Source organism: Agelaius tricolor, unplaced genomic scaffold (genome assembly GCF_023055355.1).
Source record: "Agelaius tricolor isolate 1412-34295 unplaced genomic scaffold, bAgeTri1.0.p SCAF_30, whole genome shotgun sequence".
NCBI lineage: Eukaryota > Metazoa > Chordata > Aves > Passeriformes > Icteridae > Agelaius > Agelaius tricolor.
Genome location: NW_027269290.1, coordinates 3,879,336 through 3,906,293, shown reverse-complemented (window position 1 = coordinate 3,906,293; position 26,958 = coordinate 3,879,336). Strand labels below are relative to the sequence as shown.

General features: G+C 44.1%; 1 protein-coding gene across 5 annotated transcripts in view; it reads right to left on the bottom strand.

The window, feature by feature from the left end:
• Positions 1 to 5,167: 5,167 nt before the first annotated feature.
• TRIM33 (tripartite motif containing 33) overlaps positions 5,168 to 26,958 on the bottom strand; it is a 49,456-nt gene continuing 27,665 nt past the window's right edge. Inside the window, exons 7-21 of one of the 5 annotated variants that reach the window (XR_011682900.1) lie at positions 26,476 to 26,622; positions 24,271 to 24,388; positions 22,671 to 22,918; positions 22,254 to 22,418; positions 21,297 to 21,497; positions 18,011 to 18,143; positions 16,893 to 16,956; positions 16,449 to 16,608; positions 15,415 to 15,761; positions 14,179 to 14,302; positions 13,147 to 13,221; positions 12,139 to 12,291; positions 10,429 to 10,479; positions 7,812 to 10,346; positions 5,168 to 7,710 (exon numbers count right to left, since the gene is read on the bottom strand). Coding sequence is in view for 2 of the 5 variants with exons in the window: in XM_071450452.1 (XP_071306553.1) it covers positions 10,134 to 10,346; positions 10,429 to 10,479; positions 12,139 to 12,291; positions 13,147 to 13,221; positions 14,179 to 14,302; positions 15,415 to 15,761; positions 16,449 to 16,608; positions 16,893 to 16,956; positions 18,011 to 18,143; positions 21,297 to 21,497; positions 22,254 to 22,418; positions 22,671 to 22,918; positions 24,271 to 24,388; positions 26,476 to 26,622 (2,199 nt within the window). In the remaining 3 variants the exon portion in view is untranslated. Of the gene's footprint in view, positions 10,347 to 10,428; positions 10,480 to 12,138; positions 12,292 to 13,146; positions 13,222 to 14,178; positions 14,303 to 15,414; positions 15,762 to 16,448; positions 16,609 to 16,892; positions 16,957 to 18,010; positions 18,144 to 21,296; positions 21,498 to 22,253; positions 22,419 to 22,670; positions 22,919 to 24,270; positions 24,389 to 26,475; positions 26,623 to 26,958 lie in introns of all 5 variants that reach the window. The other 4 variants (XR_011682901.1, XR_011682899.1, XM_071450452.1 and 1 more) reach the window with 4 other exon arrangements.

Here is a 26,958-nt window from a genome sequence, read left to right as displayed (position 1 = left end):
CTCCAAATCTCTGATTTAGGAAGCAGAATTCACTCTGAGCCTGGGCCCTGCTGGTTGCAACATCTCCTTCCTCTGGAAACATTTAGTGCAAATAGAGAAGATGAAGAATTTACATTTGGGATTGCCTGGAGACACAAATTCAGAGAGGAAACGACTTAGTTTGGAATTTTGCACCTCATTCTGCAGTCAGCAGCAAACCCCTGTCAGATCCAGGGCACAGACCGTGTTGCTGTGCCTGGTGGCAGCTGCAGAACTGCACCAAACACAGCTCCAAAAGAAAGATCCAGATGAGTTTGGGTTCCAGGCACTTTCAGAGCTCTCTTTTCCCTGTCAGGAGGGTGATCTGAAACAGATGCACACTACAATGCAGATCCCATTGTCCACAGCACAGCCAAAGGTGTATCCTAGCCCCATATTCCCACAGTGGTGTAAATCTTCAAAAGATGTCATATCCAAACACTTCTGAGCAATTCTTCCACTGCAAAAGGCTTTTGGTTTTGTCTGTGATTTACAAGATAAAAAATTAAAGGTACTCTGAGCCAGGCAGCTGCTGGACAGGTTTAGTTGGGGTGGCTCATCCTGCCCAGCCCCAGAGGTTGTGTCTGAGGGAGGGCAGGGGCTGAGCTGCACAAACAGCAGCAAGTTCTGTCCCTGGGCAGTGCTGGGGGTGCAAAAAGGGCCAGTCAGCAGATCACAGAATCCCAAAATAATTTGGTTTTTAAGAAACCTTAAAGCTCATCCCATTCCTGCTGTGGGCAGGGACACCTTCCACTATCCCAGGCTGCTCCAAGCCCTTTCTAGCCTGGCCTTGGACACTCCCAGGGATGGAAAACGAACATCAGAGCCAGGATGAAGCAGCAGATACAGCCCAGCACCCCCTGCCTGCTCCTTGGTGAGGGGTCCCCCAGCACCCCCAGCCACTGTGACCCAGCCTTGTGCCATCTGAGGTTCTGTGCTAAATACGCTCATCTGATGTGTCAATGAGAGGAGCAGGAGTTTATATCCCTGGTTTTAAACCCTGCTAATTTAGCAGACATTATCCAGGTTCCTAAGCATTAACCCAGGTGGAGATGAGCCAGCACTGTGCTGCAGCCCATGGGAGGCAGTGGAAGGTAATTTGGCCAAGAGCTGTTTGCTCAGCCTTAAGTGCTTTGTTCTGCTCCATCTGCTCCACCAACACTGAGCAAAGGACACAGGAACAGTCAGGAGAGCAGTTCAGCCCCTGTGAGTCTGTTTAGGCACTGGAGCGATCCAGAGCTCACATGGGGAGGGAGATTAATCAGGGGAAGGAAGGCCAGTGCTCTGGAGGAGATCCAGACTCATCATCTCAGCCCTCAGACAGCAGTAACTCCAAAATTATCTGTGTCTACAGAGATATCCACACCCTGAAAGTGTCCAAGGCCAGGTTGGATGGGGCTTGAAGCAAGATGGGACAGTGGAAGGTGTCCCTGCAATGGCAGGGGTGGCACTGGATGAGTTTAAAGCCTTTTCCAACCCAAACCATTCTGGGATTCTGTAACAGATGTGAATTCTACAATAGCAGCAAGAGGTTGAACAGTTTAGCAGCCGTTTCTAATCCTTGGTAGGATTTTGGGATGGGATTTTTCACCCTGGGTTGAAATGAAAATTGGTGACTGCGTGATGGGGTGAACAACTCAGTGTCACTGGAGCAAGCCAGGAGAATTAATTAAAGCCAGGAGAATTAAACCCAGGGCATTAAGAGAAAGAAAATCCAAGCAAGCCTGACTGGAGTCAAACAGAGGAGCTGCAAATGCCAGATGCCAGCCCAGCCACAAAGGCCAACTGCAGCCACCCAAAGAGCTGGAGCAGATGGGCTGGCAGGGCTGCAGCAGATGGGCTGGTGGAGCTGGGAGTGCCCTGGACACAGCCAGGCAGCACCTGGCAAAGAGAAACAAACCCCCTCCCGAGACCTTGATGCCTCAGGTTTAGCTTTTCTATTTTCAGATTCTGTGCTGCTTTAGTGTGTGGGTCTGGGCTTCACATTAGGGGATGGAGAGCTCTGTGCACAGGGTAGGGAGACAAAACAATTCCTGCTCTAGCTGGGGACCAAGGACAAATGATCCAAATCTCAGCCCCAAGAGCACAAACAACGTGGATTGAAGAGAGAAAAACAAAAAGGATGGGACTTCATGGGCTGGAGATGGAATTGGACAATGAACTGCAAGATGCAAATGGAGCAGAACTTATACAAGTGAGAGACCTGGTCAAACATTTTGTGACCATTTGGGTTCATCTTGGGTGCAGCCCTGGCTGGGCTCTTGTGCTGCCCAAGGTGGATGCATTGAGGAGATCCTTTTAATAAATCCCTGCTTTATTCTTTAGCTCTGTCTGGTCTAACTCAGCCTTCAGAAGGCATCAGGATCCTCATGGCTGCTCTGGCAGCTCCAGGGAGGCTGAGCAGGGCACTCCCACCCTGGTGCCCATGCAGAGCCAGCACCAGCTGTGCTGCCAGGGTTTGGGCTGAAGGTGCCACATTCAGGTGCAAACCACCTGTGTAAGTTTTGCCTGAGCCCTGGGTCTGCAAAGAGACAGGAGCAGTTGTTGGTTGCTGTAAAGGTGTTTGTTGCATGAATACATCAGCCTCAAAGGCAAGGAGTTCAGATTATTAAATCTGGGCTAAAAAAACCTAAAAGTTTTCTGCCATAGAGTCCTGATGTTCTGAGCAGAAGTAGCAGAAGCTACTACCACCTTTTTTTTTATTTTTTACCCCAATACAGGGGGATTTTATTCATAAATCATCCATTCAGCTAAAAACATGATTCTACAACATTCTTCCTACTGCTATCTGAGCTTAATTCCAAAGAGAGAAAGCAGTGTCAGTTCTTACCCAAAATCTACACATATGGTTCTATCTGTTCATTCAAATGGTTCTATCTGTTCATTCAAATGGTTCTATCTGTTCTATCTAGAAATGCAAGCAATGTTCTGCTGTGTTTTTGTTATGTCTGGAGCTAAGTTAACTTTGTGTAACATTACTGAACTTTTGGGCTTTTACTGGCTACCACAGTCCCTTAAGACACTTAAGATATATTTCTACTTACTTAAAACTAAAACTTACATTCCTACTTCATGTCTGCGTGGCTTGATATATTTCAGTTTCTCTAAAGGTTCTATTTCATTCCTTTCTCTGGGCACTTTGCACTCTCATTTCAAATTGCCTTTTCCTTCTTTGGATTAATTTAAAACTCAGAGGGTTTTTATTTTGATGCATTCCAACAGAGCTGTTCCCCTGGGCAGGGAGCAGAGCCCAGCAGGTGCAGCAGAGAGTGCAGGTGTGCTTTGTTTCAGCAAGAACAGAAGCTCCAGTGAAGCTCACCCAACCTTTTCCTAGAACACAGCTCTCATCAAGGAGCCTCTGTGACACTCAGCCACCTCAGGCACTCCAAGAATAAACACAGAGAGAGAGAAAAATTGGAGTTGGTTATGAGCCTGAAGGGAGCTGCTGGTACATAACAGACCTGCCTGGATCAGAGCCTTCAGCTGGGTTTGGAAGTTCTGACACACCCCCAGGCTGGGAGGCATTCCAGGGTACCAGAGCTCTCCCTCACTGGCTGCAGAAAAATTATTCCCAGGGAACTTTAGCTGAGGTGTGTGAAAAGTGAAATATTGGCTTTCACATTTATGTATTGGATTTTACTTGTTGTTAGTGATTATTAATATTTAGAAATAGTACCAGTTAAAAATAATAATATAATATAATATAATATAATATAATATAATATAATATAATATAATATAATATAATATAATATAATATAATATAATATGCCCTGTGTTGCCCATAGAAATAGTAGTGTAATGGATATAATATCTATGTATTGCTTATGGAAATAATAGTGTGATGAGGGTATTGTATGATAGACCTTAGCAAAATATAAGATTTTAAAAAAAAGGCTTTTGTGTAACTAAAAGCAGTGCAAGGCCATTCACTGACCAACATGTCCAAGTGATAACTGACACAAAGCAGAGCACTGGAGGACAATTAGGGAATTCCAAGTTAAATTTAAGGACAATTTGAGATACCATGTTCAAATGAAGGAGGACACACTAAATCTTATCAGAGGATGTGAAACAGCAGGATGGAGAGACAAGAAGAAATAAAATACATTGCACACCCAGGACATCATGCAGTGCAAAGAAGTCAAACAAAGGAGTTCCCAAAACTTCAGAAAATTCACAAGAATGTTTGAATAATGCATGTAACACATGGATCTGCAGGTGATGTTATAAAGATAACAGCCTGCATGTACCTGCGTGTTCTTTGGCTGTTGGAAATTGATTTGTAGAAAAGTTTTGAAACTTGTTTCTGGCTCCATTTCTCTCTCAATAAAGTCTTTCTCATTCCGTGGCATTTCTAAGCCAGCATTTCTTATCTCAGTGTTTGCATACAGATGCACACTGTGTGAGCCTTCTGTCAGGTTTGGAGAATTTTCTACAAATCCATTTCCCACATTTCCCCCTCTCTCTTGAACAGAAAAACCTTCTTTGATGGTTCAGAAGACTAAAAATAGAATAAAAACTTTTCAACACCTCTCAGTTGGGGTCTGAAAAGGATATAATTCAACACTGGATTTTTGTCTCTTATTTTATCCATTATTAAACTTTACAACAATTCTTTATCCTGTTTTTCACAGGTGCAAACTCAGTCCCCTTCCTCCTGGCAGGAGCTGCAATCATTCCTGGCTCCTGCTCCTGCAGTCCCTGCTCCAGCTGCTGAGCTGAGCTGAGCTGAGCTGAGACCTACAAATCTCAGTTCTAGCTCTGGTTCTGAGCAGGAGGTCAGGACACGGCTCCAGCAGCAACATCCACACAAAAATTGGGATTTTACAGCACTGAGGAGCAGCTCAAGGCACATCCACCAGCTCCAGGGGAGGGAACACAGCAGAATTCCAGGTGTGCAGCTTTTCAGTGCATGCAAAAGGTCCAGAGACCTCCCAGCCCTTGTTGTCTCATGCCCAGGTGTAGATAAATGTGACAAATCATTTATTACAGCCTCAACTGGGCTCACCTGGGCTCCTGCAGCCCAAATTTCACCCTATTTCAACACTGCAGGTGTTGTCAGCCCAAATTTCACCCTATTTCAGCACTGCAGGTGTTGTGCCAGGTGTGGATCTGTATCTGATGATGTGCAAGAAAGAAACTCGAATTGAAAGAATGATTTTTCTAATTTAATAGAAATAACCAACCAAAATGGGTTCCAAACAATGCTTTAAACTGAGCTAATACAACTTCTACAGCACATTCCAGAGCACTTAACAAGAAATATTTACAGGCAGCTAATGTATTAAATAACCAGGGAAAGAAAAATTTGATTTTAATTACACACCAGCAAAAAAAACACAGGAACAGAACAATTTGAAACAATAACTCTTTTTTTTTTAAAAAAAAGAAGTTAAATAAGATGATTCAGATAATACAATAGCACAGAAACAGCACTTGGGTTTTTTTGAAGGATCATATTAAAAGATGAGGCAAGTTTATCATGTGCAAAATGAGCCAGCTCCAGTACTGGAAGCAGGAAATAATTGAAGAATCAAAGAATGCCATGATTTAACCCTTCCAGGGGAATGTTTACATGTAAAACAAGCTTTGCACTGCACAAATCTGTATAGGATTATTTACATGGGTCCTGGTGTTCTGAGCCTAAAAATCCCCCAGGGCAGGTGAGCACAGGGGAGCTCACTCCAGACTGAATCCTGCCAAAGTCCAGCTTACAAAATATTCCAGTACCTCTCTTTGTAGAAATCCCATCAATTCTAAAGCCAGCAGCCTCCAGCTGTGATTTCACCCAACAGAAAAGGCCCAAACTGCATTTCATACATCTCACAGTCCACTTATAATAAAGGTTCCCAAATTGACTGCAATTTTGGAAAGCTGTTTCAATCCTGATGCATCAGAAAGCACAGAAAAAAAGGATCCCCATAAGCCAGGTGGAAGTAGATGGAAGAGTTACTGCACACACACTTTGAGAAGACAAAATAAATCACCATACCCAAAGATACAATCCATATGTGCCATCTGTGTAAACTGTGGCATTTACATTTTTATTTTAAAAAAGTACCTCCATTATTTGCTCAAACAGCTACTTCTTAAAAAAATATGGAACTCTCCCCAACTTTTTAAAATAAAATGCCACACTCTATATTGTCAGGAACTGCTGCAGACTTTGTTTTTAAAAGCTAGGCTTTGTAATTTGCATACAAACTTCCCTATAAAATCGTTATCCTAAGGAAAGGATTCCTGTCATGCTGACAGGCAAATGACAAAGCAGTTTTATTGCTTTTTTCTGAGGAAGAGAGTGAGAAAAACAAGGAAAAGCCAGCTGGGAAAAGCCAATTCCCAGTACACCACACAAACAGATTCAAAATACTGTTGCAATAACCTAAACTTTTCCAGGTCAGCCAAAACCAGGTGATAAACCAGAAATCTGGGCTCATTTTAGGGACTTTTCCAGTCACTTGGAATGTTTGATCCAGCATGAAGAGTGTCACAGTGAAGTGTCACAGTGACATCCCCCATTGAGGAACAACCTCTCCACCCTGAGCTGAGCATTTCTGTTTGCAGCAGGTGGGGAAATCCCCTTCTTTTGAATAACAGCTCTGCCTTATTGTGCTTTGGGCCACTTCATTCCAGGGCACAGCAAAATAACACCCTGAGCCCATTTAGCTGTTGAACTCCCTCTCAGCACCAGGAATCCATGGCAGGACAGCTGCTCACACTGGGCCCTTTGCACTCTCATTTCAAATTGCCTTTTCCTTCTTTGGATTAATTGAAAACTTGAGTGACAACAAAAATTCTCAGCCAAAATGAAGACAGAAATTTTTGGGAGTATTTGAAATGAGAGCAGAGTTGCACCAGAGTTGCCAGATTCCTCTTGCCACCCCAATTTTACAGATTTCCTGCTGGAATCTGTGCCCTGATTCCCCAGGTAAAGCCACTGCCACATTGCACACCCAGCAGCTGGCACGGAGAAGATGCCCAGAGAATTAATGGGGCTCATTAATACAAACCCAGTAATGAGTTACACCAAAAATTGTTTCCACTGAGCAAACCCTTCCCAGTTCTGTGATGAACACCCAGACTACAGGATCAGGGAAGGGATTAGCAGAGTTTATCTACCCTTTCAAACAGAACTTGGCTGCTTTCAAAACAATCACTGAATTGCTGCTTTGGGAGTTGAAAAATGAAGGGGAAGAAGGAGAGAATGTTTTGTTTCCTTGTTTGAAGGAAACACTTGAGATTTCTTGCACACATTCAAAATTCCACATAATCCTACTGAGCACTGGGGATGGGTGGGAGGAGCAGTTCTGGAGGCTCACTGGGGTCTGTGCAAGGGAAGAGCTCAGGCTCAGCAAGGTCCAGCTCAGCTGCACTCCTGGTGTGCACAAGATGCTGAGCACGAGCTGGCCAAGTTCTCCACCTGCAGTGAAGGGTTGGAGAGGCCCCCTCAAAGGAAAGGCTGTCCCAAAACTCTGGAACTGCTCTGGGCTCTGGGTGGGGAGCAGAGGGTCCTGGTCCTGCAGCAGCTGGGGGACACGAGCTTCTCTGGGGGGTTTGGGGTGAGTCCTTCCCACTGTGCTCCACCTGGGATCCCCTGGGCTCCATTTGGGATCCCCCTGTGCTATGCTGGGATGCCCTGGGCTCCATCTGGGATCCCCCTGTGCTATGCTGGGATGCCCTGGGCTCCATCTGGGATCCCCCTGTGCTATGCTGGGACGCCCTGGGCTCCATCTGGGATCCCCCTGTGCTATGCTGGGATCCCCTGAGCTCTGGGATCCCATGGGCTGCACCTGGGATCCCCTGAGCTCTGCTGGGATCCCCTGACTCCATCTGGGATCCCCTGAGCTCTGCTGGGATCCCCCGACTCCATCTGGGATCCCCCATCCCCATCCCACGTTCTGGCTCAGGGTCTCTGCAGGATCCAATCCCCAGCTGCTGCCCAGGGAAGAGCTCAAAAGGTGAGGCCTGAAGGTACCAAAGTGCCACAAAGACAGGAGGCCCGAGTGAAGAGAGTTCACAGAATCTTATTTTCATGATAATTTTAATAATATTCCTTTTGCAAAATGAAGCTGAGAAACTAGAAATGCATAAATAGGCAATACACAGAGCCATGAAATGATCCCTTGTCACTACCAGTGTCCTATTCACACATCAGCTTTTCCACAGGCAAAGTTGTTGCTCTTTGTCAATTGAACATGTTGAAGTGGAATTCCTTTTCCTTTCACATACAAACTGGTAAAAAATAAACTCAAAACAGTACTGTTCATGTCTAAGAAATTAAAAAAAAACCAACCAGTTTGAGTTTGAAGTGTAACATTTGAGTGAAGAAGTGAGCTGGAAGTTAAAAACATCTTCAGTCCCCTCATTTATTGCAAGAGGGAGAATCCCAAGGTACACAGACCTGGTTCTTATAAAAGAAACCAAATCTGCAGTGATTTGCATAAGAACTGCTGAGAGCATTTCTCAATTTGATATTGTGCTAAATTATTTCTCTTTACCATGATGGTAAAGCATGGGCAATGTCACAGGAATTGCTGTGCTGAGCACACCAAACCCCAGGGATCTCCCACAGAATTGCTGGATCCACACAAACCATGGCAAACTCAGAGTCTGCCATCTTGAGCTCATTGCTTCCATGAATTCTTCAACTTCCTTTAACAAGATCAATATGAAGGCCAGAAATTGTATTTATTTCTATCACTGACTTGTGTCAGTAAAGAAAACAACTTCTGGAGCTGTAACTCCTTGTGATTCCATGATTTCTAACCAGGAATGCTGGGATGGAGGCAGTGCAAGGGAAGGCACTGCAGAGGTGCCCCAGGGGTTACTGAGGAATTGGGAAATTGTTCTGTTCTCACTCTTTGACCAAAAACCACTCAAGGCCAAACCCTGTGCAAGTGCTTTGTTCAATGGATGGACAGGCAACCCAAACTCAGACTGATTCCAATCTTCCTGCACATTTCCCTCACAAGCTGCTTCTGAAGAAAGTTCTGAGAAGTACTCTAAGAAAAATAAGACAGAACCTCAAAATGAATGCAATGTTAGAAATAGCATATATTACAAATCTTCTCTTGATAGGAACAATCAATAAGAATACATATTAGCTTAAAAACAGTTCAGCAAATGTTGCTGACCTGCAAGAAATCTCAATTCACTATTTACAAATAAGACAAAGTGAATACAGGAAATTTTACACATTTGGTAGTTAATAGGTTATTGTTTGCCGAGTGGTCTATTAGAAACTGATATTTAGGAAGACTGGAAAAACACCCCAACCAGTTATTACCTCTTCAGTCTATATTTTAAGTACAGAAAAGCAGAGAATGAACACTGGAGAGAACATTCTGCCTCGTCAGGGGGTCAGGGACAGATGACAACGCTGAGACTTCTGCCATGGATGCCATTAAAATGTTCTGGGCACAGGAGTTAAATAAATACACCCTGTCCTACTGAGAGGGGTTGGAGCCACCAGCTTAGCCTTTCATCTGCCTCCCATTCCTGCACTCGCCCATTCAGAACAGTTTAATGATTTTTCTTTCTTCTTCCTTTTGCTATACATGAAATGGAGTAAAGAAAGCAAAATGTCAACAGTTGGATGGACACAGGAGATCAGTTATTCACAGTCCTGCTTCAATGAGATGATCAAAGCAACGACCAACACACACTTGAGTGGACACAGAGGGGATTTCAGGAGCTCTGCTCACAGTTTGCACTGCAGTGGAATGCAAGACACAGTCACTGAGTGGGTCCAGTCCTGCAGGTTGTGTCACTACAGTCTTATCTGTACATGGAACATCTCCTATCAAATCTGCTTCTCTTCAACATTCCTCCACCTCTGGCTGTGAGACCAGCGTGAGTGTGTCCCCTCCATCAGGAAAAGAAAGAATATAGCAAGTAATCAAGGAAAAAAAAAAAATACAAACCACCAAAAATTTACAATACAGGTTTTTTCCCCTTTTGATGCGAATGTTTTTCTGTACAAGTGTTTTTTGTTATCTAATACTGTTTAAAAAGCTATCAGCTTCTGCAAGATGGCCACTGTAGGCATGATAATATTCCAGGAACACTTAAATAACAGTTTTTACAATAAATTTTAGGTCCATATCATTAGATTACTTTATATGCACTGGTCTCTCATCTGATTTTAGGCGTTTTCTACGTGGTTGTATAAAATCTTCATCGGAGTCCTCAGTTATTTCACCATCATCCTCTTCCTGCTCAAATTCAGGCAAAGGCTGGAAGGTCCTGTCTGAGTAGATCTCTGTAAGTTTATCTTCAAAGTACAATGCAACTGCCTTCCCTGCCTGTGCTACTTCTGAATCAGCCTGTGGATGAAAGAAGACAGGAATATTCACCTGTTGGAAATGCACATCCCTTCACCAAGTGTGCATGGTCTGAAACGCTTACCTTCAAATTAATCTCTTGTGTTTCTGCATAAACTTGAACAACTTTCATCATCTAAAAAGGATACCAGAGTCAAAAAAAATGAAATTATAATCCTTTCTAAAGTTACGAGATTGCACAGGATTGGATGACTAAAGTCAGCCATAACAACAACACAGTTTGTTATGGTTTGTTAGCTTTAGTTCCCAAACTTAGGCAGCAGGTTTAAAACAATCTTAGGAGCTAAATAAACCTTCAACAGAACACACAACTTTTGTACAAGTGGCTCCCAGCCATTTTCTACTCATGACTGCTTTCCTCACAATAAACTGGAGTTGCCTGGACATGACTGTGGGGAATTCTCCTTTGGACAGAGGAGCTCCAGGAGATTTCCTGGGGATTGCCCCACTGGGATTTCTGCTTAGAGGCACCTGACATGATGCTGCTGTGAGAGGTCAGAGTGACTCAACTTTTGCCATGAGCCAGGCAAACTGAAACACTTTTTATTTTTTTATTTTTTTTCTTTTTAAAATAAGAAAAAAATCACCACATTCCCTCAGTCCTTCCTCCCTTGTTGTACTCTGGTCTCTAAGAGCTGCAGCATGTTTTCCTCTAGAGTGGATGCTTCATTAATTCCCCTGATTGAGAAGTTCACATAATTAAATTACCTCATGAACCTCCTCTAATGCAGGGACATAAAGGAGTCAGGGCTGTCAAAATCCCAAATGTTTGTGAGCAGTTCCAGCATCACATCATTGACCCTGATTTTTCCTAGGGAGGTTTTAATTGCAGCTTTGTGCAGTTCCTTCAGTTTCCTTCTGCACAGGGCCAGAAATGCAGCCCAAACACTGCAAGTCCAGGTTACATTTTGCAGAGAAATGAGAAGTACTGGCTGCTTTCTGCATTTTAAGGTCAGAAGAAAGCCATTCCTTGTGATGCCTTTTGTCATTCTTGCTTTAAAGCATCTCAAAGATTAGGAACCCCCTTAGCTCCTACTCAGTTTCAGATCAATATCACCTTTTTTTTAAAATATATTCAGATTATTTTTTCCATTGCTCAACTAGCAGTAACATTCAGTTCATTTATCTCCCCAAGTCACATTTCAGGTGTAAGAGATATTTCATTATCAGATGGGATCATTGCAAAATTAGTAAAAACTATGACCCCATACCCAAATTAGTCACTGAAAACTGATTTTTGTGAGAGCCCAACTACCAAGGGGTTCAAGCAGAAAGGTCAATAAAAGCCATAAGGGCCACAAAGCTTTGTGGAATTCATTTATGTGAGGTACTAAAACCAGAATAACTTCAGAAAGGCAGATTTCTCCTCAGTAGAGGAAGTTTCTCAACAGATTCCACACTGTTCCACGAGTGTAAACCAATTACCTGGGCAGCTTGAGACACTTTTAAGGACTCTGATTGTGTTTATGGCACTTCCTAAGCACTTCTACAATCAATCTGATGCACAGTAACCAGGTCACCCTGCTCCTCATTCACAGAGACCACTGAATGCATTTGAATAGTTCCCTCTGCTCTCCCAATTTAATTAAAAACGTGAAGTTATTCTGCAATTGCCTTGAGTTTGGTTGGCTTTTTAACTGTCTGATTCAGCATCTGCTCCAGAAGCAGAAGTTACAGCTGGAAGCAGAGCTTTTCAGGGGAGAAGCTGCACAACCAGGTTGAAATAAATCTCCATTTCAAGGACAGATGGTGCTGAGATTGGAAGTTAACATACTTCATTAAACCTTTCACAGTTCTTGAAGATCAGCCGGACGTCGGCCACGAAGTCCTCGGGGGTCTGGTAGTGTTGGGAATGTTTCTTCTGCAGTTTCTTCTTCACCGTGGATAAATCCATGGGTTTCTTTATGATTTTGTAGTAGTTTGGTATCTGTAAAAAACCAACAGTGATTTAGCACTGAATGGCTACAGAGTTCACAGCTGAATTTCCACACTGGAGGTGTCAATCCCTTATTTCAGGCACATTCAGCAAAGCAGAACAATTTCCTGATTTTCTTTCCTCAAATGGAACTTTAAAAAGTTCTTTATAAAAGTATGGAGTGACAGGACAAGGGGGATTGGTTTTAAATTGAAAGGGGGTAGATTTAGATTGGATATTGGGCAGAAATCCTTCCCTGGCAGGGTGGGCAGGCCTGGCACAGGTGCCCAGAGCAGCTGGGGCTGCCCCTGCATCCCTGGCAGTGCCCAAGGCCAGGCTGGACAGGGCTTGGAGCAACCTGGGACAGTGGAAGGTGTCCCTGCCATGGCAGGGGTGGCACTGGATGAACTTCAAGCTCCTTCCAACCCAAACCACTCTGGGATTCTTTCTAACCTTCAGTGTCTCTCACAGCACCACAAAGCTTTTCATTACTTACTCCTTTTACAGATGAAAACACGAGAGTTAAAGCAGTTTATTCCCTCCTCTCATTCACAAGTTTGTCCAGAAAGCCCTCCTAAAGCATTTTGAGTTTCATGGGTAGCCTGAGACATCTTGTTCCAATTCAATAACTGCTAATTGGAAGTATTTTTAAATATCTGGGTTTGAGCCTGGGAGTGAAGCATCTGCCTGGAGCAGCTCCAGAATCAGCTGCTCTCCCTCTCAGCCCCATGAAATGCTGGATGACTGCCAGAACTTTCAGGCTGATGCTGGTGGAAGCAGTCAGCTCCTTCCCAAGCTCAGCTCCAGGCTCTCAGGGCTGTTCTGTTGCACCCCTCAGAAATCCCCAGGTATTTTCAGGACACTCACCGAGGCTGGGACTGGCTCTTGGAACTCAATGCTCAGCTCGTGGCAGTACAGGTAAAGCAGGAGGCGTTCACATTTCTTAGAAAGAAACAAACAGGGTCAGATTAATATTCTTAATTTATCCCTAGCCCAGAAATTCATACATCCATACTTTAAATAGGCTTCTAGTTTAACAGCATAGTAGGAGAAAATTTAAATGCAGCCCCCTCAACTTAATTAGAAAAGGTAAAGTCCTCAGGAGGGCAGAGTTGAGAGGCAGAACCCCATTTACTGTTCACCAATTTCCTCTTTGTTTTCTCCCTCCTAACCAAAAGCTTAGGGCTGAGGTCAAGCATGGAGAGACATGCTAATATACTGCAAATTAAAAAAGCAAATACCCACTACAACCACTTTTACTGCTTTTGTCCAATCACAAGCACATGTAACAGGAAAGGACTGAGCTGCAGACTTTTCCCCACAAGACAAAATTGAACAATCTGAAAGCAGAGGCAGAGTGTTTCTATAAATTCCCTGTTGAAATATTTTCCTTGCTTCGCTTGTAATTCCTTTAGAGGAATTTGATTTGATAGTACTCCTAACACTACACAGAGGCTGATTGATAAAGCTAAAAATAATTCTGATTGTCAAGATCATTAAAATTCCCCAAGAATGCACCTGAACACTCTCAGCACCTCTCACAGAATGCACTTCAACACACCAAGCTCCCAGAAATATTTTATGAAGGTGACACCACTGCTAAATGCAAAGAACTTTTAATCAATTGCATGTTAAATGATGCCTTTAAATACAGAATTTGTGTTAATGCAGAATTTTAGCTCCTCAGTGATTACAGTCCCAAGGCACGGGGCACTCCCATGGTCACCAACACCTGGAGATGTGGCCACAGCAGGAAAAATCTCATTTGGATTGTTTTGCAAAGCCATAACTACATTTAATTTGCTTCAGCCAAAGCAAAACCACCTCCAGGCAGTGAGGGGGAGCTGATGTGAGAAAGCTTTTTCCTGGGAAGCAGATTCCTGCAGGTTTGACACCCACCCTTTGGTCCACAGGACTCAGGCCTTGTGCTGTCTTGCCCTTCTTGCTGTGCTGGGAATTGTCACAATCATATTCCACTTCAGGTTTGCTCAGGTCTCTGCAGAATGTACATATCCACTCTCCACTAAAGAGAAAAACACAATTATTCCAGGGATAAATTCTCATCAGTGATGACTACAAATAGTTTTTACTCACTCTCAAAGATTCACATTCTACTGCAGTAAAGACTTGGATACCCAAAGCCAAGGATTGACCCTTAATGCTCACAATAATTCTGCCAGTCAAGGCCATTTTTCCTGCCCTCATATGATGCTTTAATACTTTATAAAGTATTAACTTTATAGAACACCCTTCTCACCTTGCCTTAAAATGAACTTTCCACAACAGAATCGCATGTGAGAGTTTACAGAAACAGATAAACAGAGCAGGATTCTGTTACCATATAAACACTGATCAGAGTTTATATGGTAACAGAGTGACCTCAAGAAAAGTTGGAAAACCCAACCTGGCACTTGAAGAAAGAGTCAGAGCTCTTCATTTCTCACTCTCAAGGTTGTTTATTGTTTCTTATCTATAAAATTCTTTCTCCTGTCCAGCTGAGGTCCACTCAGCACAACAGTCCAGGCACTCTGCCTGCCCCCAGGGCAGTATTATCTTTTTATTCTAAAAACTACCTGTACAATGTTTACAATTACTTTCCAATACCTATCACCTGTGTTAGACAGTGAGCTTCTACTCTAAACCAATCTAAAAGTGCCACCATCACAGCAGAAGATGGAGACCAAGAAGAAGAAGGAGAAAGGCTGGACATGCCCAGATCCCTCCATCTTGCTCACCCTGAATCCCCATTCTAAAAACCCCAAAATCTACTTTTTCACCTTGTGATAAATTCACTATCATTCTACTTAATTTGTCATGGCTTGCAGATCTTCATCTAAGGTTGGTAACTTGCCATAATCAAACCCACAGGGGCATTTTGGGCTCTGTGCCAGGGTCTCTGAGCCCCCTGGCAGGGGTCTTGGCTGCTCAGGACAGCCAGAGGGATGTGCTGGGTCCTGACAATCAGCTACACATAAATAACTCAGGCAAGGCCTTGGCAATATCATATTGTTGTAGTATAAGAATATGATCTTGTTGTAGTATAAGAAACCACCCAGAACAAGCTGATTTTGGAGGAAACACCACTTTGGGTTCCGTGCCCAACCTCAGCCCAGCCCGCGATGCTGCCGGGGGTACCTGGGGAAGCTGAGCAGTGTGGGGACGTGGCAGGTGAGGTGGAACACCTTGGGGCACTTCTCACAGCACAGCAGGTCCCCCCCATTCTGGCACACAGCACACCAGTCCTCGTTGGGGTCGTCGTCCTTGTTGTTTCCCTCCCCTGCCACGCGGGCCGAGCGGTGCATGAGGCTGCGCACGGGCGATTTCCCGTTCACCAGGCCGTGCCCAGACTGCTTGCAGCTCTCGCTCAGATCTGCTGGCTCTGTCTTCACGTGGTTCTCCAGGCTTCCCAAAGCTTCCAGTTCACTCTCCAGGTGTAGGTTAGTGGATAGTGGTGGTGTCAGGCTGCTCTCGGGGCTGCTGAGCTGGAATGAGAGCGGCGCATGGGAAATCAGAGTTGATTTTGTTGTAGGATATTCAAAATCCTCCCACCATTCAAAGGCACCATGCTCACATCCCAAAATCCATGAGGAAGAGCTGATTTGCACACAGTATTGAAAACTGCTTTTTCACATGTCCTTTCTTTGTAGAACACTCTCATTTCTTCTGATATCTAACAAGAGAAATGCTCTAACAAGCCAAACACACTAAGTCATTAAGAGCTGTTAATGACAGACAACTTGATTGTCATTAGGAAAAATCCTCAACTCCACCACTCTGCTCCCTGTACACAATCCTGTTCAATCAAGCATAGCTGGGAAACACTGACAAATATTCATTTGCTAATTATTTGATTTATACTTTGGTTTAAGAACTTTTGACTGACTGGAGGTTTCCTGACTGCAATTACCTATGTGGGAATGTCCGCTATCAAAGGGTGACTGACAGCTTCTAATAATTAGGGATTAAAAGCAGCAAATACACTGTATTACACTTCATTTCAATCATTAAAGATAAAATTTACATTACAGACCACTCTGTGCCTGGCAGAGCATTACCAGAGAGAAAATACCTCTTAGAATGAAGCTTCAGAGTAAAAATACCTTTTTTTTTTTCCCCTTTCTAAATTCTTAAATGCTGCCAGGAAAACACTGAGCATAAACTAACTTTACCATGCAAGCACTCCTTCTGCCATCCTCTGTTTTTTCCTGCTTTACTGTTCCTGAGAAGCTGCAGATCTCTTCCTCTGTGCCTGGCTCTTGCTTTACTTTCACCTGGTCAGCCTTGAAGCCAATGCCAGTTTTGTCTGCAGTCCTGCCCGAGGAGCCACAGCTGCAGAGACATCAGCACATCAGGAGATAAATAAGAGGATAAATCAACAGGGGAAAAGAAATTCAGGTAACTGTTTCCCAAAAGAAAGGCAAAAGGTGTCAGCACATTTACAACAGTTTACAAGACACAGGAGAATCACAGTGCAGGGAAAAAAAAATTAAAATATAAATCTTCATGTAAGCATTCTTCCATTCCTCAGTCATAGTTATGACAAAGCACAATTTGCCAATTGCCAATTCTTTTTTGGAATTATTCATGCCTGACATTTTCCATGTGACACTCACCTTCCTCTGCTGCCTGTGCTGGAGGTGCTGGGGGGCCTCACAGGAGTGTGGGAGTTGGATAAACCTGCAGAGAAGCAGCACAGAAGGTGATTTGGCCCAAGTTTACATTCAGTGACCAGTGCTGAGTAACCCCAGAGATGCTGCAGGAATTTCCCAATTCACCAAGTCACCTAAGCCAGCTGTTCTCTCAGTCTTGTGATCACAGCAAATCCAGCACATCACATTAAATTAAAAGTGACAACACAAGAATCCCAATAATTATTGCACCAAATCCAAACAGTGCTAAAGCCTTCAGACCATTACATCCTCAAATTTTTATGCACTGAAAGCCACCAATAAAGTCAAAAAAGCAGCCTCTGCATGGTTTGCATGCAGGTTTGGAGAAACACAGGAAGCCCCACTGCTGCACCCATTCATTGACAGGACCTTAAAGGTCTTGTAGAGAAAACCAAGAGAAACATCAAATCCCAGAGTGGTTTGGGTTGGAGAGACCTTAAATCCCATCCAGTGCCACCCCTGCCATGGCAGGGACACCTCCCACTGTCCCAGGCTGCTCCCAGCCCTGTCCAGCCTGGCCTTGGGCACTGCCAGGGCTCCAGGGGCAGCCCCAGCTGCTCTGGGCACCTGTACCAGGGCATCACCACCCTCATAAGCAAGGATTTCTTCCCATTGACTGAAATAATCTTTTTACTTATAAAAATGGACATTTTCAATGTTTAACTACCTCTCAGTATTAGGTACTGGTGACTTAATTTGTTCACATGCATAAGAAAAGCTCTACCATTACTTAGTTATATTCAGAATGACCCTGACAGTGTCTCTACATGGATATATATAAATATATACATATAGATACATATATAAAAATATATACACACATATATATATCTCTGGAATACTGCATCCATGTGCTGGTAGCTTGTTACTATAAAGACATCTCTAAAGGAGGGCAAAATTTCAATTTCTGGAAGAATCTATTTCTGAGCAAACCAAATTTTAAATAGAACATTGCTTCCCTTCTAGCAGGAAATGCTAAGCAATTATTTTCAACTTAAGTATAGAAATACCAGAAATACCCATCACATTCTGGAATAACTAGAAAAACCCATCAGATTTACCTGATGACCCTGGAGACAGAGCTGAAGGTCCTGGGGAGGGGTTCATGGTGCTGGTGGGCTGTGGGGGCAGGTGGCTGCCTGTGATGTACCTACTTAGCAGATTATCTAAACTACTGGAACCAGCATCTTCCAGCTAAGGAGGAAAAACAAAAACCTGAATCAGACAGGTCTCATTCACAACACCTTTCAACTGTCTTCACTAATTTTACTGGAATTGTTCCCTCTCCCTTCAAGGATTCGGGAAACCAGCAAATATTTTTATCAGTTTCATGCAGAAATCAGGCTTTCAAATCAGAAACTCCAAATGACATTTTTCAAAAGCTCCTAAATTTGAGGGTTTTTTCCAGTATGATCCTGGGCTGCACTTACACAGGGTCACTGCAAACTTTCTGGTTCCCAGCTGCTCAGTGTGTCAGTCACACACATGGTGCTGTGTTAGTCATGAAATACCAGATTTCTGAGGCTGCAGGAGTTATTCCATAATTAAGATATTAAGGGAGGCCATAATCTTGTCTTTCTTTAACATGATGGGAAATCTCCCACTCACTTTTCAAACAGATTTTAGTACTTGTTAAACCTAAGGAAACAGGGACCCTGATGCTGTAACTTAATGTGTTACTTAATGTTAAAGCTTAAATGTGTTAAATGCAATAATGTGTTTGAAACACTGCATTCCAAGTGGGTTTTAATGACTGTGCCAGCAGCCTGAAGGACTAACACCTCCTATCCACTAAACCCAACTAAAATCCATAACAGCTATTACAGGAACAGGTACAAAAAGAAAAGTATCTCAGCAGAATTCTGCATTTTCAGTGCACCTGGAAGCTGCATGGTAATGCTTTGTTCTAAAGCCTCACTCAGCACTGCAGGCTGCTCCCACTGAGATGGGATTCCTCCTTCTCCACCATTCTCACATTAAAAATGACCTGCAGCCTCCTGAGAACACTGAACACACTGGCCCTGCACATTTAAGAGCTGCAAAGTTGCAGCTGATATTCCAGCAGAGCATCTTGGATGAAATTTATTTTGTTTCCTGTATGGTGACCAAATCTCCTGGGTTTTACAGGGGCATTTCAATGCCAAGGTCCTGCTCTCAGGATGAAGCCATCATCCTCCTCCCCTCCCTGGAGAAAACACATTACTTTTATTTTATTTGCCTCCACATGTACATTAAATTGTGCTTTTCACCTATCTAAATGAGCTTCAAAATCCACAATGGGACATGTCCCCTCTGTGCTTCCTTCTAGGAACATCCAAGAGAAACTCCAGGCAGCTTTAACCCTGAATAAATCACCATTCAGAGCACTCAAAATACATCACCACTCATTATTCTATCTTCCCACAGGATGGTCTGGTGGAAGAAAGGAAGTGAACACAGATTTGGGATTAATTAAAGTGTAAATTTTACTACAGGACACATGAAATACTGATTAATCTAAAGGTTACCAGGTGGAGCAGGTCCTTCTAAGGTTTGTGCTATAGACATAAAATATTTCTTGGTGTTGGCTTCTGCTTCCTCATAGGTGGAAACCTTCTGGGGCAAGGTCAGGAAGGGAAACCCAAATATTCCTGGGTGAGACCCCAGGGCTGGGTTCTGATTCTTAACAAGTCTAAAGGGAGACATTTGATCCATGACATCTGGGTTTCAACCATCAGCTCAACTTGAGTTCTTTGAAGAGTTTGATTCATCCTCTCCACACAACCAGAACTCTGTGGATGCCAGGGAGTAAAATTCCCATTTTACTCCCAGGGCTTGAAAAACGTTTTGCAATATTTTAGAGGTGAAATGAGTTTGAATTCTACAACTTGAAATGCTAATTACACCATTCCACAGCCAAGTCCTGGCACCTACCTACAAAAGCAGAGCAGCTGAGAGGAGCAGCACTGCAGGATTACAGGATACATTAAATATTGATTAATCTAAAGGTTACTAGGTGGAGCAGGTCAGCCCTACATGAATGCCTATGAAAAAAGCTGAAGATTTTAATCCTACAGCTTTAAATGCTAATTACATCATTCCATGGCCAATTCCTGGTAGCCAACTACAGAAGCAGAGCAGAAGGAGCAGCACTGACCTGGATGGGAGGGATGTCTGGCACGGAGGGCAGGGTCTCAGAGCTGGTGACTGAGACCTTTTTACAACATTTTAGACGTAAAATGAGTTTGAATCCTACAACTTCACACCATTCCACAGCCAAATCCTGGCACCTAAGCACAGAAGCAGAGCAGCAGGAGCAGCACTGACCTGGATGGGGGGGATGTCCTGCAGGCAGGGCAGGTTCTCTGGGTTGGTGACTGAGAACTTTTTACAATATTTTAGAGGTGAAATGAGTTTGAATCCTACAACTTTACACCATTCCATAGCCAAATCCTGGCACCTAAGCACAGAAGCAGAGCAGGAGGAGCAGCACTAACCTGGATGGGGGGGATGTCCTGCAGGGAGGGCAGGGTCTCAGAGCTGGTGATGGAGAACTTTTTACAATATTTTAGAGGTGAAATGAGTTTGAATTGTACAACTTTAAATTCTAATTACACCATTCCATGGCCAACTACTATTGGCCAAATTTAAATGCTAATTCCATCATTCCATAGCCAAATCCTGGCACCTAAGCACAAAAGCAGAGCAGCAGGAGCAGCACTGACCTGGATGGGGGGGATGTCCTGCAGGGAGGGCAGGGTCTCAGAGCTGGTGACTGAGAACTTTTTACAATATTTTAGAGGTGAAATGAGTTTGAATTCTACAACTTTACACCATTCCATAGCCAAATCCTGGCACCTAAGCACAGAAGCAGAGCAGGAGGAGCAGCACTGACCTGGATGGGTGGGAAGTCCTGCAGGGAGGGCAGGTTCTCCAGGTTGGTGATGGAGAACTTTTTGCAGTATTTTAGAGATTAAATGAGTTTGAATCCTACAACTTTACACCATTCCATAGTCAAATCCTGGCACCTAGGCACAGAAGCAGAGCAGCAGGAGCAGCACTGACCTGGATGGGGGGGATGTCCTGCAGGGAGGGCAGGGTCTCAGAGCTGGTGACTGAGAACTTTTCACAATATTTTAAAGGTGAAATGAGTTTGAATCCTACAACTTTACACCATTCCATAGCCAAATCCTGGCACCTAAGCACAAAAGCAGCACTGACCTGGATGGGGGGGATGTCCTGCAGGGAGGGCAGGGTCTCCAGGTTGGTGATGGAGAACTTTTTGCAGTATTAAATGAGTTTGAATCCTACAACTTTACACCATTCCATGACCAAATCCTGGCACCTGAGCACAAAAGCAGCACTGACCTGGATGGGGGGGATGTCTGGCAGGGAGGGCAGGTTCTCCGGGTTGGTGACGGACGGGATGAGCTCGATGGCCGACACGGACGGGCTGGTGGGGCCGCGGTTGGCGCTGGCCATGGTGGCCGTGGTGGGGCTGGTGGGGTTGATGGTGGTGTTGTGCACTGAGACCACCGGGAAGGGCCCGGCATGGCCGGGGTTGGAGTGCTGGGGAGACACAGACACCACGCTGGGCACGGGGCCGTGGCAGCTCCCACTGCCCTCAGCCAGACCTGAACCCAAGCACAGCCAGCACAGAGCAACTGCTCCTCTTCCTCACTTGGGAAGGGAAAAATACTTGATGTGGCTCCATTTTAAACAGACAGCACCAAGTTATTTCATACATAATATTTTTTTTTTTAATTACTTCCTCCAAAGATAGCTTCAGAGGTTCACATGTCTAATTTTTTCTTTAACTGTTTCAAGTAATATAAAGTCACTTTTGGTATTTCAGTCACATTAACATGCATTGTCAAGGATTTTTATTCTTAATGGCATGCAGAGCTCTGCATCAATGCTTCAGGTGTGAATTTAAAACCACTTCAGCAGCTGATTTAATCAAAACCCCTCAACTACATCACTTTGAACTTCACCACTCTTCACTATTCTCTAATAAACCTCTGAATGTTCTTTTCAGCTGAATGCCACTGAAAAATGCAAAAGGAAATGTTTTACTTCCCAGAACTAAAGTGCAACACAAACATTTCATTTCATTTCCTTTCCACCCCTAAGGTTTGAATTTCCTTACGTTCAGCAAAACTGTCACAGCAAAGTAAAGCAACATGGAAAAGAAGAACTCATTTTATAAATGAGTGTAGCTGTGAGCTCCAGGGGGACAGAAAAACACATTTACAGCTGGAGGTACCATCTACTGGAATGAAAGGCTGGCACAATGGCACAATGAAGCATGTACACAGGATATACTTGTCTTTGAAGGTGAGGTTGCATCATGGAGTACTGAGGTCCATTGTGGCGTGGGATTCCTGGGATACGAGCAGCATTCTGAGCCATTCTCATCTGATGTGCTTGGAAAGCCCCACAGTTCATGTTACCCCTCTGCATGGTCTGCATGCTGATCAACCTGGGAGGCTGCAAGGGTTTGGGTTTTTTAAAATTTGTGCTTTTAACATGAAGAAAAGAAGCCCATCTCTTTCCACAGCAGTAGTAACAGAACATCAAGCAAAGCCAAGAGCTGTCACATTAAAGGATCTCAAATCTCAAAAGATTTTAGTTTATAAATCGCTTTGTAAGTTTAGATCCGACAGGGCAATTTTAAATCTCAGCGTTATATAGGTGAAATAAAGTGAAAGAAGGTGAAATAAAACCACATAAAGGACTCACCTGCTGCTGCAGGACTTGGGGGCTGCTCTGCCTGGGCACAGAGGCAGAGGATGGCTGGGCCATCCTCATCTGCTGCAGCTGCTGGTGTTTTTGGGCATACACCTGCTGCTGCATGTGCTGCAGCCGAAGCTGGGCCAGATTGATTTGTCCTGGAGCTTTGTTGACGTGGTTTGTTCCTGGAGGAGTTTGCCCAACCACGACATTGGGAGTGTAACTAGGGGTTGGTTTATTCTCAATGACCAGGTTACCTAGAAAAAGCCAAAGAAGCAATCAACAGTGAGTTCTCATCATTCTCCAAAGGTTGACATATGTGGAATACTCAGATGTTTCTAATGCAGTTTTCTCAGAGCAATTTAAGCTTGAAAGCTTAAAAAATTTAAATTTAAAATTTAAATATAATTTTAAAAAATTAAAATTTAAGCTCTTTGTGTCTTCAGTAACCAGACACGATAAAAGCAAAAAGAGAACTCAGACTACAAGAACTAACAGCAAAATTAAAAATATGATCTGTGAGGGAAGAGTGAAAGAAGTGGAACTGCACAGCCTAAAGGCCACAACAGACAGAAATTATTTCTCTGCTTTCACAAGAAATGGACAAGATGAGAAATAAAACAGAAAACAATCATTTTGAGCAGAAAGTTTCTATGTCTAAAGAAGCAAAGCCTGGGAAGAGATATTTGAGTGTCCCACCCCTAAATGACTTCAAACAGGTTCTACAAACACAACACCAAACACTGCTACAAGCAAGTCCTGTCTGGCTCCAGTGTCATGGACCATGCTGCCTCTCCAGGTAACTCCTGCCCTATTTTTATATGGAAGGCAAAATTGATTTTTTTAATCAATTTGTGAATGTGCACTCAGTAGAATCTTCATGTCCCTTTTTATTAAGGTGGGCAGTTTCCATTCTGCCCTAGAGAATAAATACTCTTGACTGAAGACAGAACATCCCAACCTTGATGGTGGACACAGAGCAAGGAGTGAGTACACACAAAAATTGGTATTTTGATCAGATTTTCCATGGATTTTTCATGCAACAGAGAAGTTCACAAGCAGGTGCTAACAGGTATCTCTGTCTCACTGTGCTCTGCCCTCTTCTCTCATTCCAAACCTACACTTTGCAAACTCTAAGGCAATGGCACAGGACCAGTGTCCAAACCAGAGCAGCTGTGGCTGTGCCTGGATCCCTGGAAGTGTCCAAGGCCAGGCTGGACAGGGCTTGGAGCAGCCTGGGACAGTGGAAGGTGTCCCTGCCATGGCAGGGGTGCAATGAGATGACTTTTAAGGCCCTTTTCAACCCAAACCACTCTGTGATTCTGTGATTAGGGCCATTCCTAGAACCAGTCTCCATACAATATCCATTGCATTGGGAATATCCATTGTATCCTGGAAAACAATATCCACTTAGAGAAAGCTTTGCTAACAGAAAGAACAGAGCAGATGAGGAGAATAATCAGGGCTGGATGGGTTATGAGAGTTTATGGTCAACAAGAGTTTTTGTCTCCTGCATTAGGAGACACTGCACTCACTATTGTTGGAGGAACAGCCCCAATTCAAGAGAGTTTTCCCAGTAGCCCAGGTTAAACAAGCAGGGGATTCTCACCCAGGTTGACCACGTTCTTGGCCCAGAAGGTGGGGTCACAGTGGAAGCGGATGGCGCCGTTGGCAGCAGGGACGGGGTCGCAGCGAGCCTTCAGGATGTGCCTCAGCTGGAAGGTTATCTGAGAGAAAACAGAAACACTGCTGCTGCCAGAGGAACAAGAACGAGAAACAAGCGTGTGTTTAGGCCATGGAACACCAACAAGGACTGGCAGCAGCAAGTTTGGTTCATAGCCTGGGAAATTCTCAATCTGGCAGGAAAATCCCACATTGTACAATTTCTTTACTCTGAGAAAGAAGAGCAGAGCAGCACTGTTACACCACAACATTACTGAAATGAGTCCAGGGAAACACTGAGGTGCCTTCAAAGAGCTGACCCCATTCCTTCCACACTAACACTCCCTGAACCCTTCTGGTAAAGAGTGAATTGTTGCACAATTGCTTGGCTCTGCTGTAAGATCTGAAGATAGGGTGCCATGATGGACCCACATGGCAGAACTGGGTGTATCCTTTGGATTACCAACATTTGAACTCATTTGTGTCTTAATCTCACTCTGGATATATTTGATTTCCCTGCCCCTCTGTGTTTGTGGCTCAGGACACATTCCCAGACTGGGAAAGTTGGTGGCAGAGTGATGGTGAGCACACCCCTGGGCTTGCAGATCCAGAACTGGCTGTATTCATGTCAATAAAAGTGAATTATCCTGTTGGTTACCAGAACCTGACTTTGTGTTTTGTCTCACTCTGGGTTTATTGGAATTTCTGCCCTCTCTGGACACAGGGACTGGGACAGAACTGCACAGCCAGGTCTGTGCAGTCACACAAGGAGTGGCTGAGGGCACTTTGTTCTGCTGGAGAAGAGGAACCTGAGGAATTCCTCACTTGGATTCCTATCAGAGAATGCTTTGTGGCATTTCTTGAGCCCTCAGTTTAATTATTACCCATGTGATTGTCTCTTCAAGTGTGTAAAACTTCTTTGCTTCACAATGGTGCTGTGTTTTGGGAGCCTCACTGGGGGCTGCACTTCTTCCTCAAAGGGATCTTGTGAGCAGGGACAGGACCTGAGGGAAGGGCCAGAGCTGTGCCAGGGGAGTTTAGGTTGGATTTTAGGGAAAGGTTCATCCCTCAGAGGGTGCTGGGCACTGCCCCAAAGCTGCCAGAGCTCCAGGAGCATTTGGACAACACTCCAGGGATGCCCAGGGTGGGATTTTGGGGTGTCTGGCAGGACAGGGGCTGCACTGGATGATCCTGTGGTAATCACATATCCTCTGAACAGAGACAGACATAACTCTGTCCCAGGATTTCCTGGGAAGCTGTGAGAAAGCTCAGAGAAAAGAATGAGAAACAATTCTTATCTCCACTTGCTGCACCTGTTGTTGTGCACATGTGGAACGTGTCAAGGAGATCTGTTTACCAAATTTCTTAATTGGACACTGGATGGTGTTTGGATTGATTGACCAATTAAGTAAAAGCTGTACTGGACTGTCTGGAAGGGGATGAGCTTCTTGAGAAGTACAGTACAATAAAGTGATTGATCAGCCTTCTGTAATCATGGAGTCAATGCTAATTATTCCCTGATTGTGGAAACCCAGGGCACACAGGGAATATTTCTCTGTCTGCTCTGGGGTGCCCTGATCCTCAGGGCAGCACTGACTTTGACCCTCATCCATGGAGGAAGTTTCCCAGACTTCAAGATAGACTGGAATCCACTAAGTGTGAAATAGATTATAGAGAGTAGTGTAGGTGCATCATTTAGGTGGGAAATTGAGGTTTTGGAATTCTTAGTATGTTGTGGATGGAAGCAAGATGGAGGGCACAGGGTGTCCTCCTGGGTTTCTTCTTCTTCCTTCTTCCTCATGGGTTTGGGTGACATTTTGTAATTGAGCAGAGAAGTCCCCATTGGGGGCTCTGTGGGATCAGTTACTGGGTTAAAAGGGAAAAAAATCTAGGTGTTCTTAATTGGATGGTTTAGTCTTAAAAGACCTTGTAAGAAGAGATTGTTGGCCATTTTCTGCCTTCTAATGAAAAGCTGCCATGCTCACAGCAGTGAGACTGTTTTCCTGATAAGAAATAATGAACACCTGAGTGTGAACATGAACAATCATCCCAAGTGCCTTCAGTCCAGGCCCAGAGAAACCCACAGCTGGTACCCCCACACCTGCTCAGTGCTTGCTGCTGCAGGAGCCCTGGCAGCCCCAGGGGCCCTCACCAGGCGTTTGCTGTAGAGCAGGGCAGTGCTGCTGCCACTGGCAATGGCCCAGTTGGTGAAGTTCATCACGTGCTTCACTTGGCGGGACAGCCCGGTGATGTCGTTCTGCTGCTGGAGCAACTTCATCTGCCTCTCCTTGGTGACATTCTGCAAAGAAACAGAGGCTTCATTGCAGTAAATTAGCTGTAATAAATTGGAAAGTGATTTAGTACAACGGGGCACTCAGATGGAGGAGGAAAATGCAGACTGCTGGCAGGTTTTGGATCAAAAGGGAAATGTCCCGAGGGAATTTTAATAAATGGTAAGTAAATAAGAAAAGCCAAAGTTCGTGTAATTTTGAATTATTTATTTTACTAATGATCAAGTTACTCTGTTCTTCCAGGAACGTTGGATTTCTTTGCCAAATTATTGTTCCTTAACCAGGAAAAATCTATTGTGACTCATCTGATCTTAAATTTTTCATGGCAGGCTGGCCATATGCAC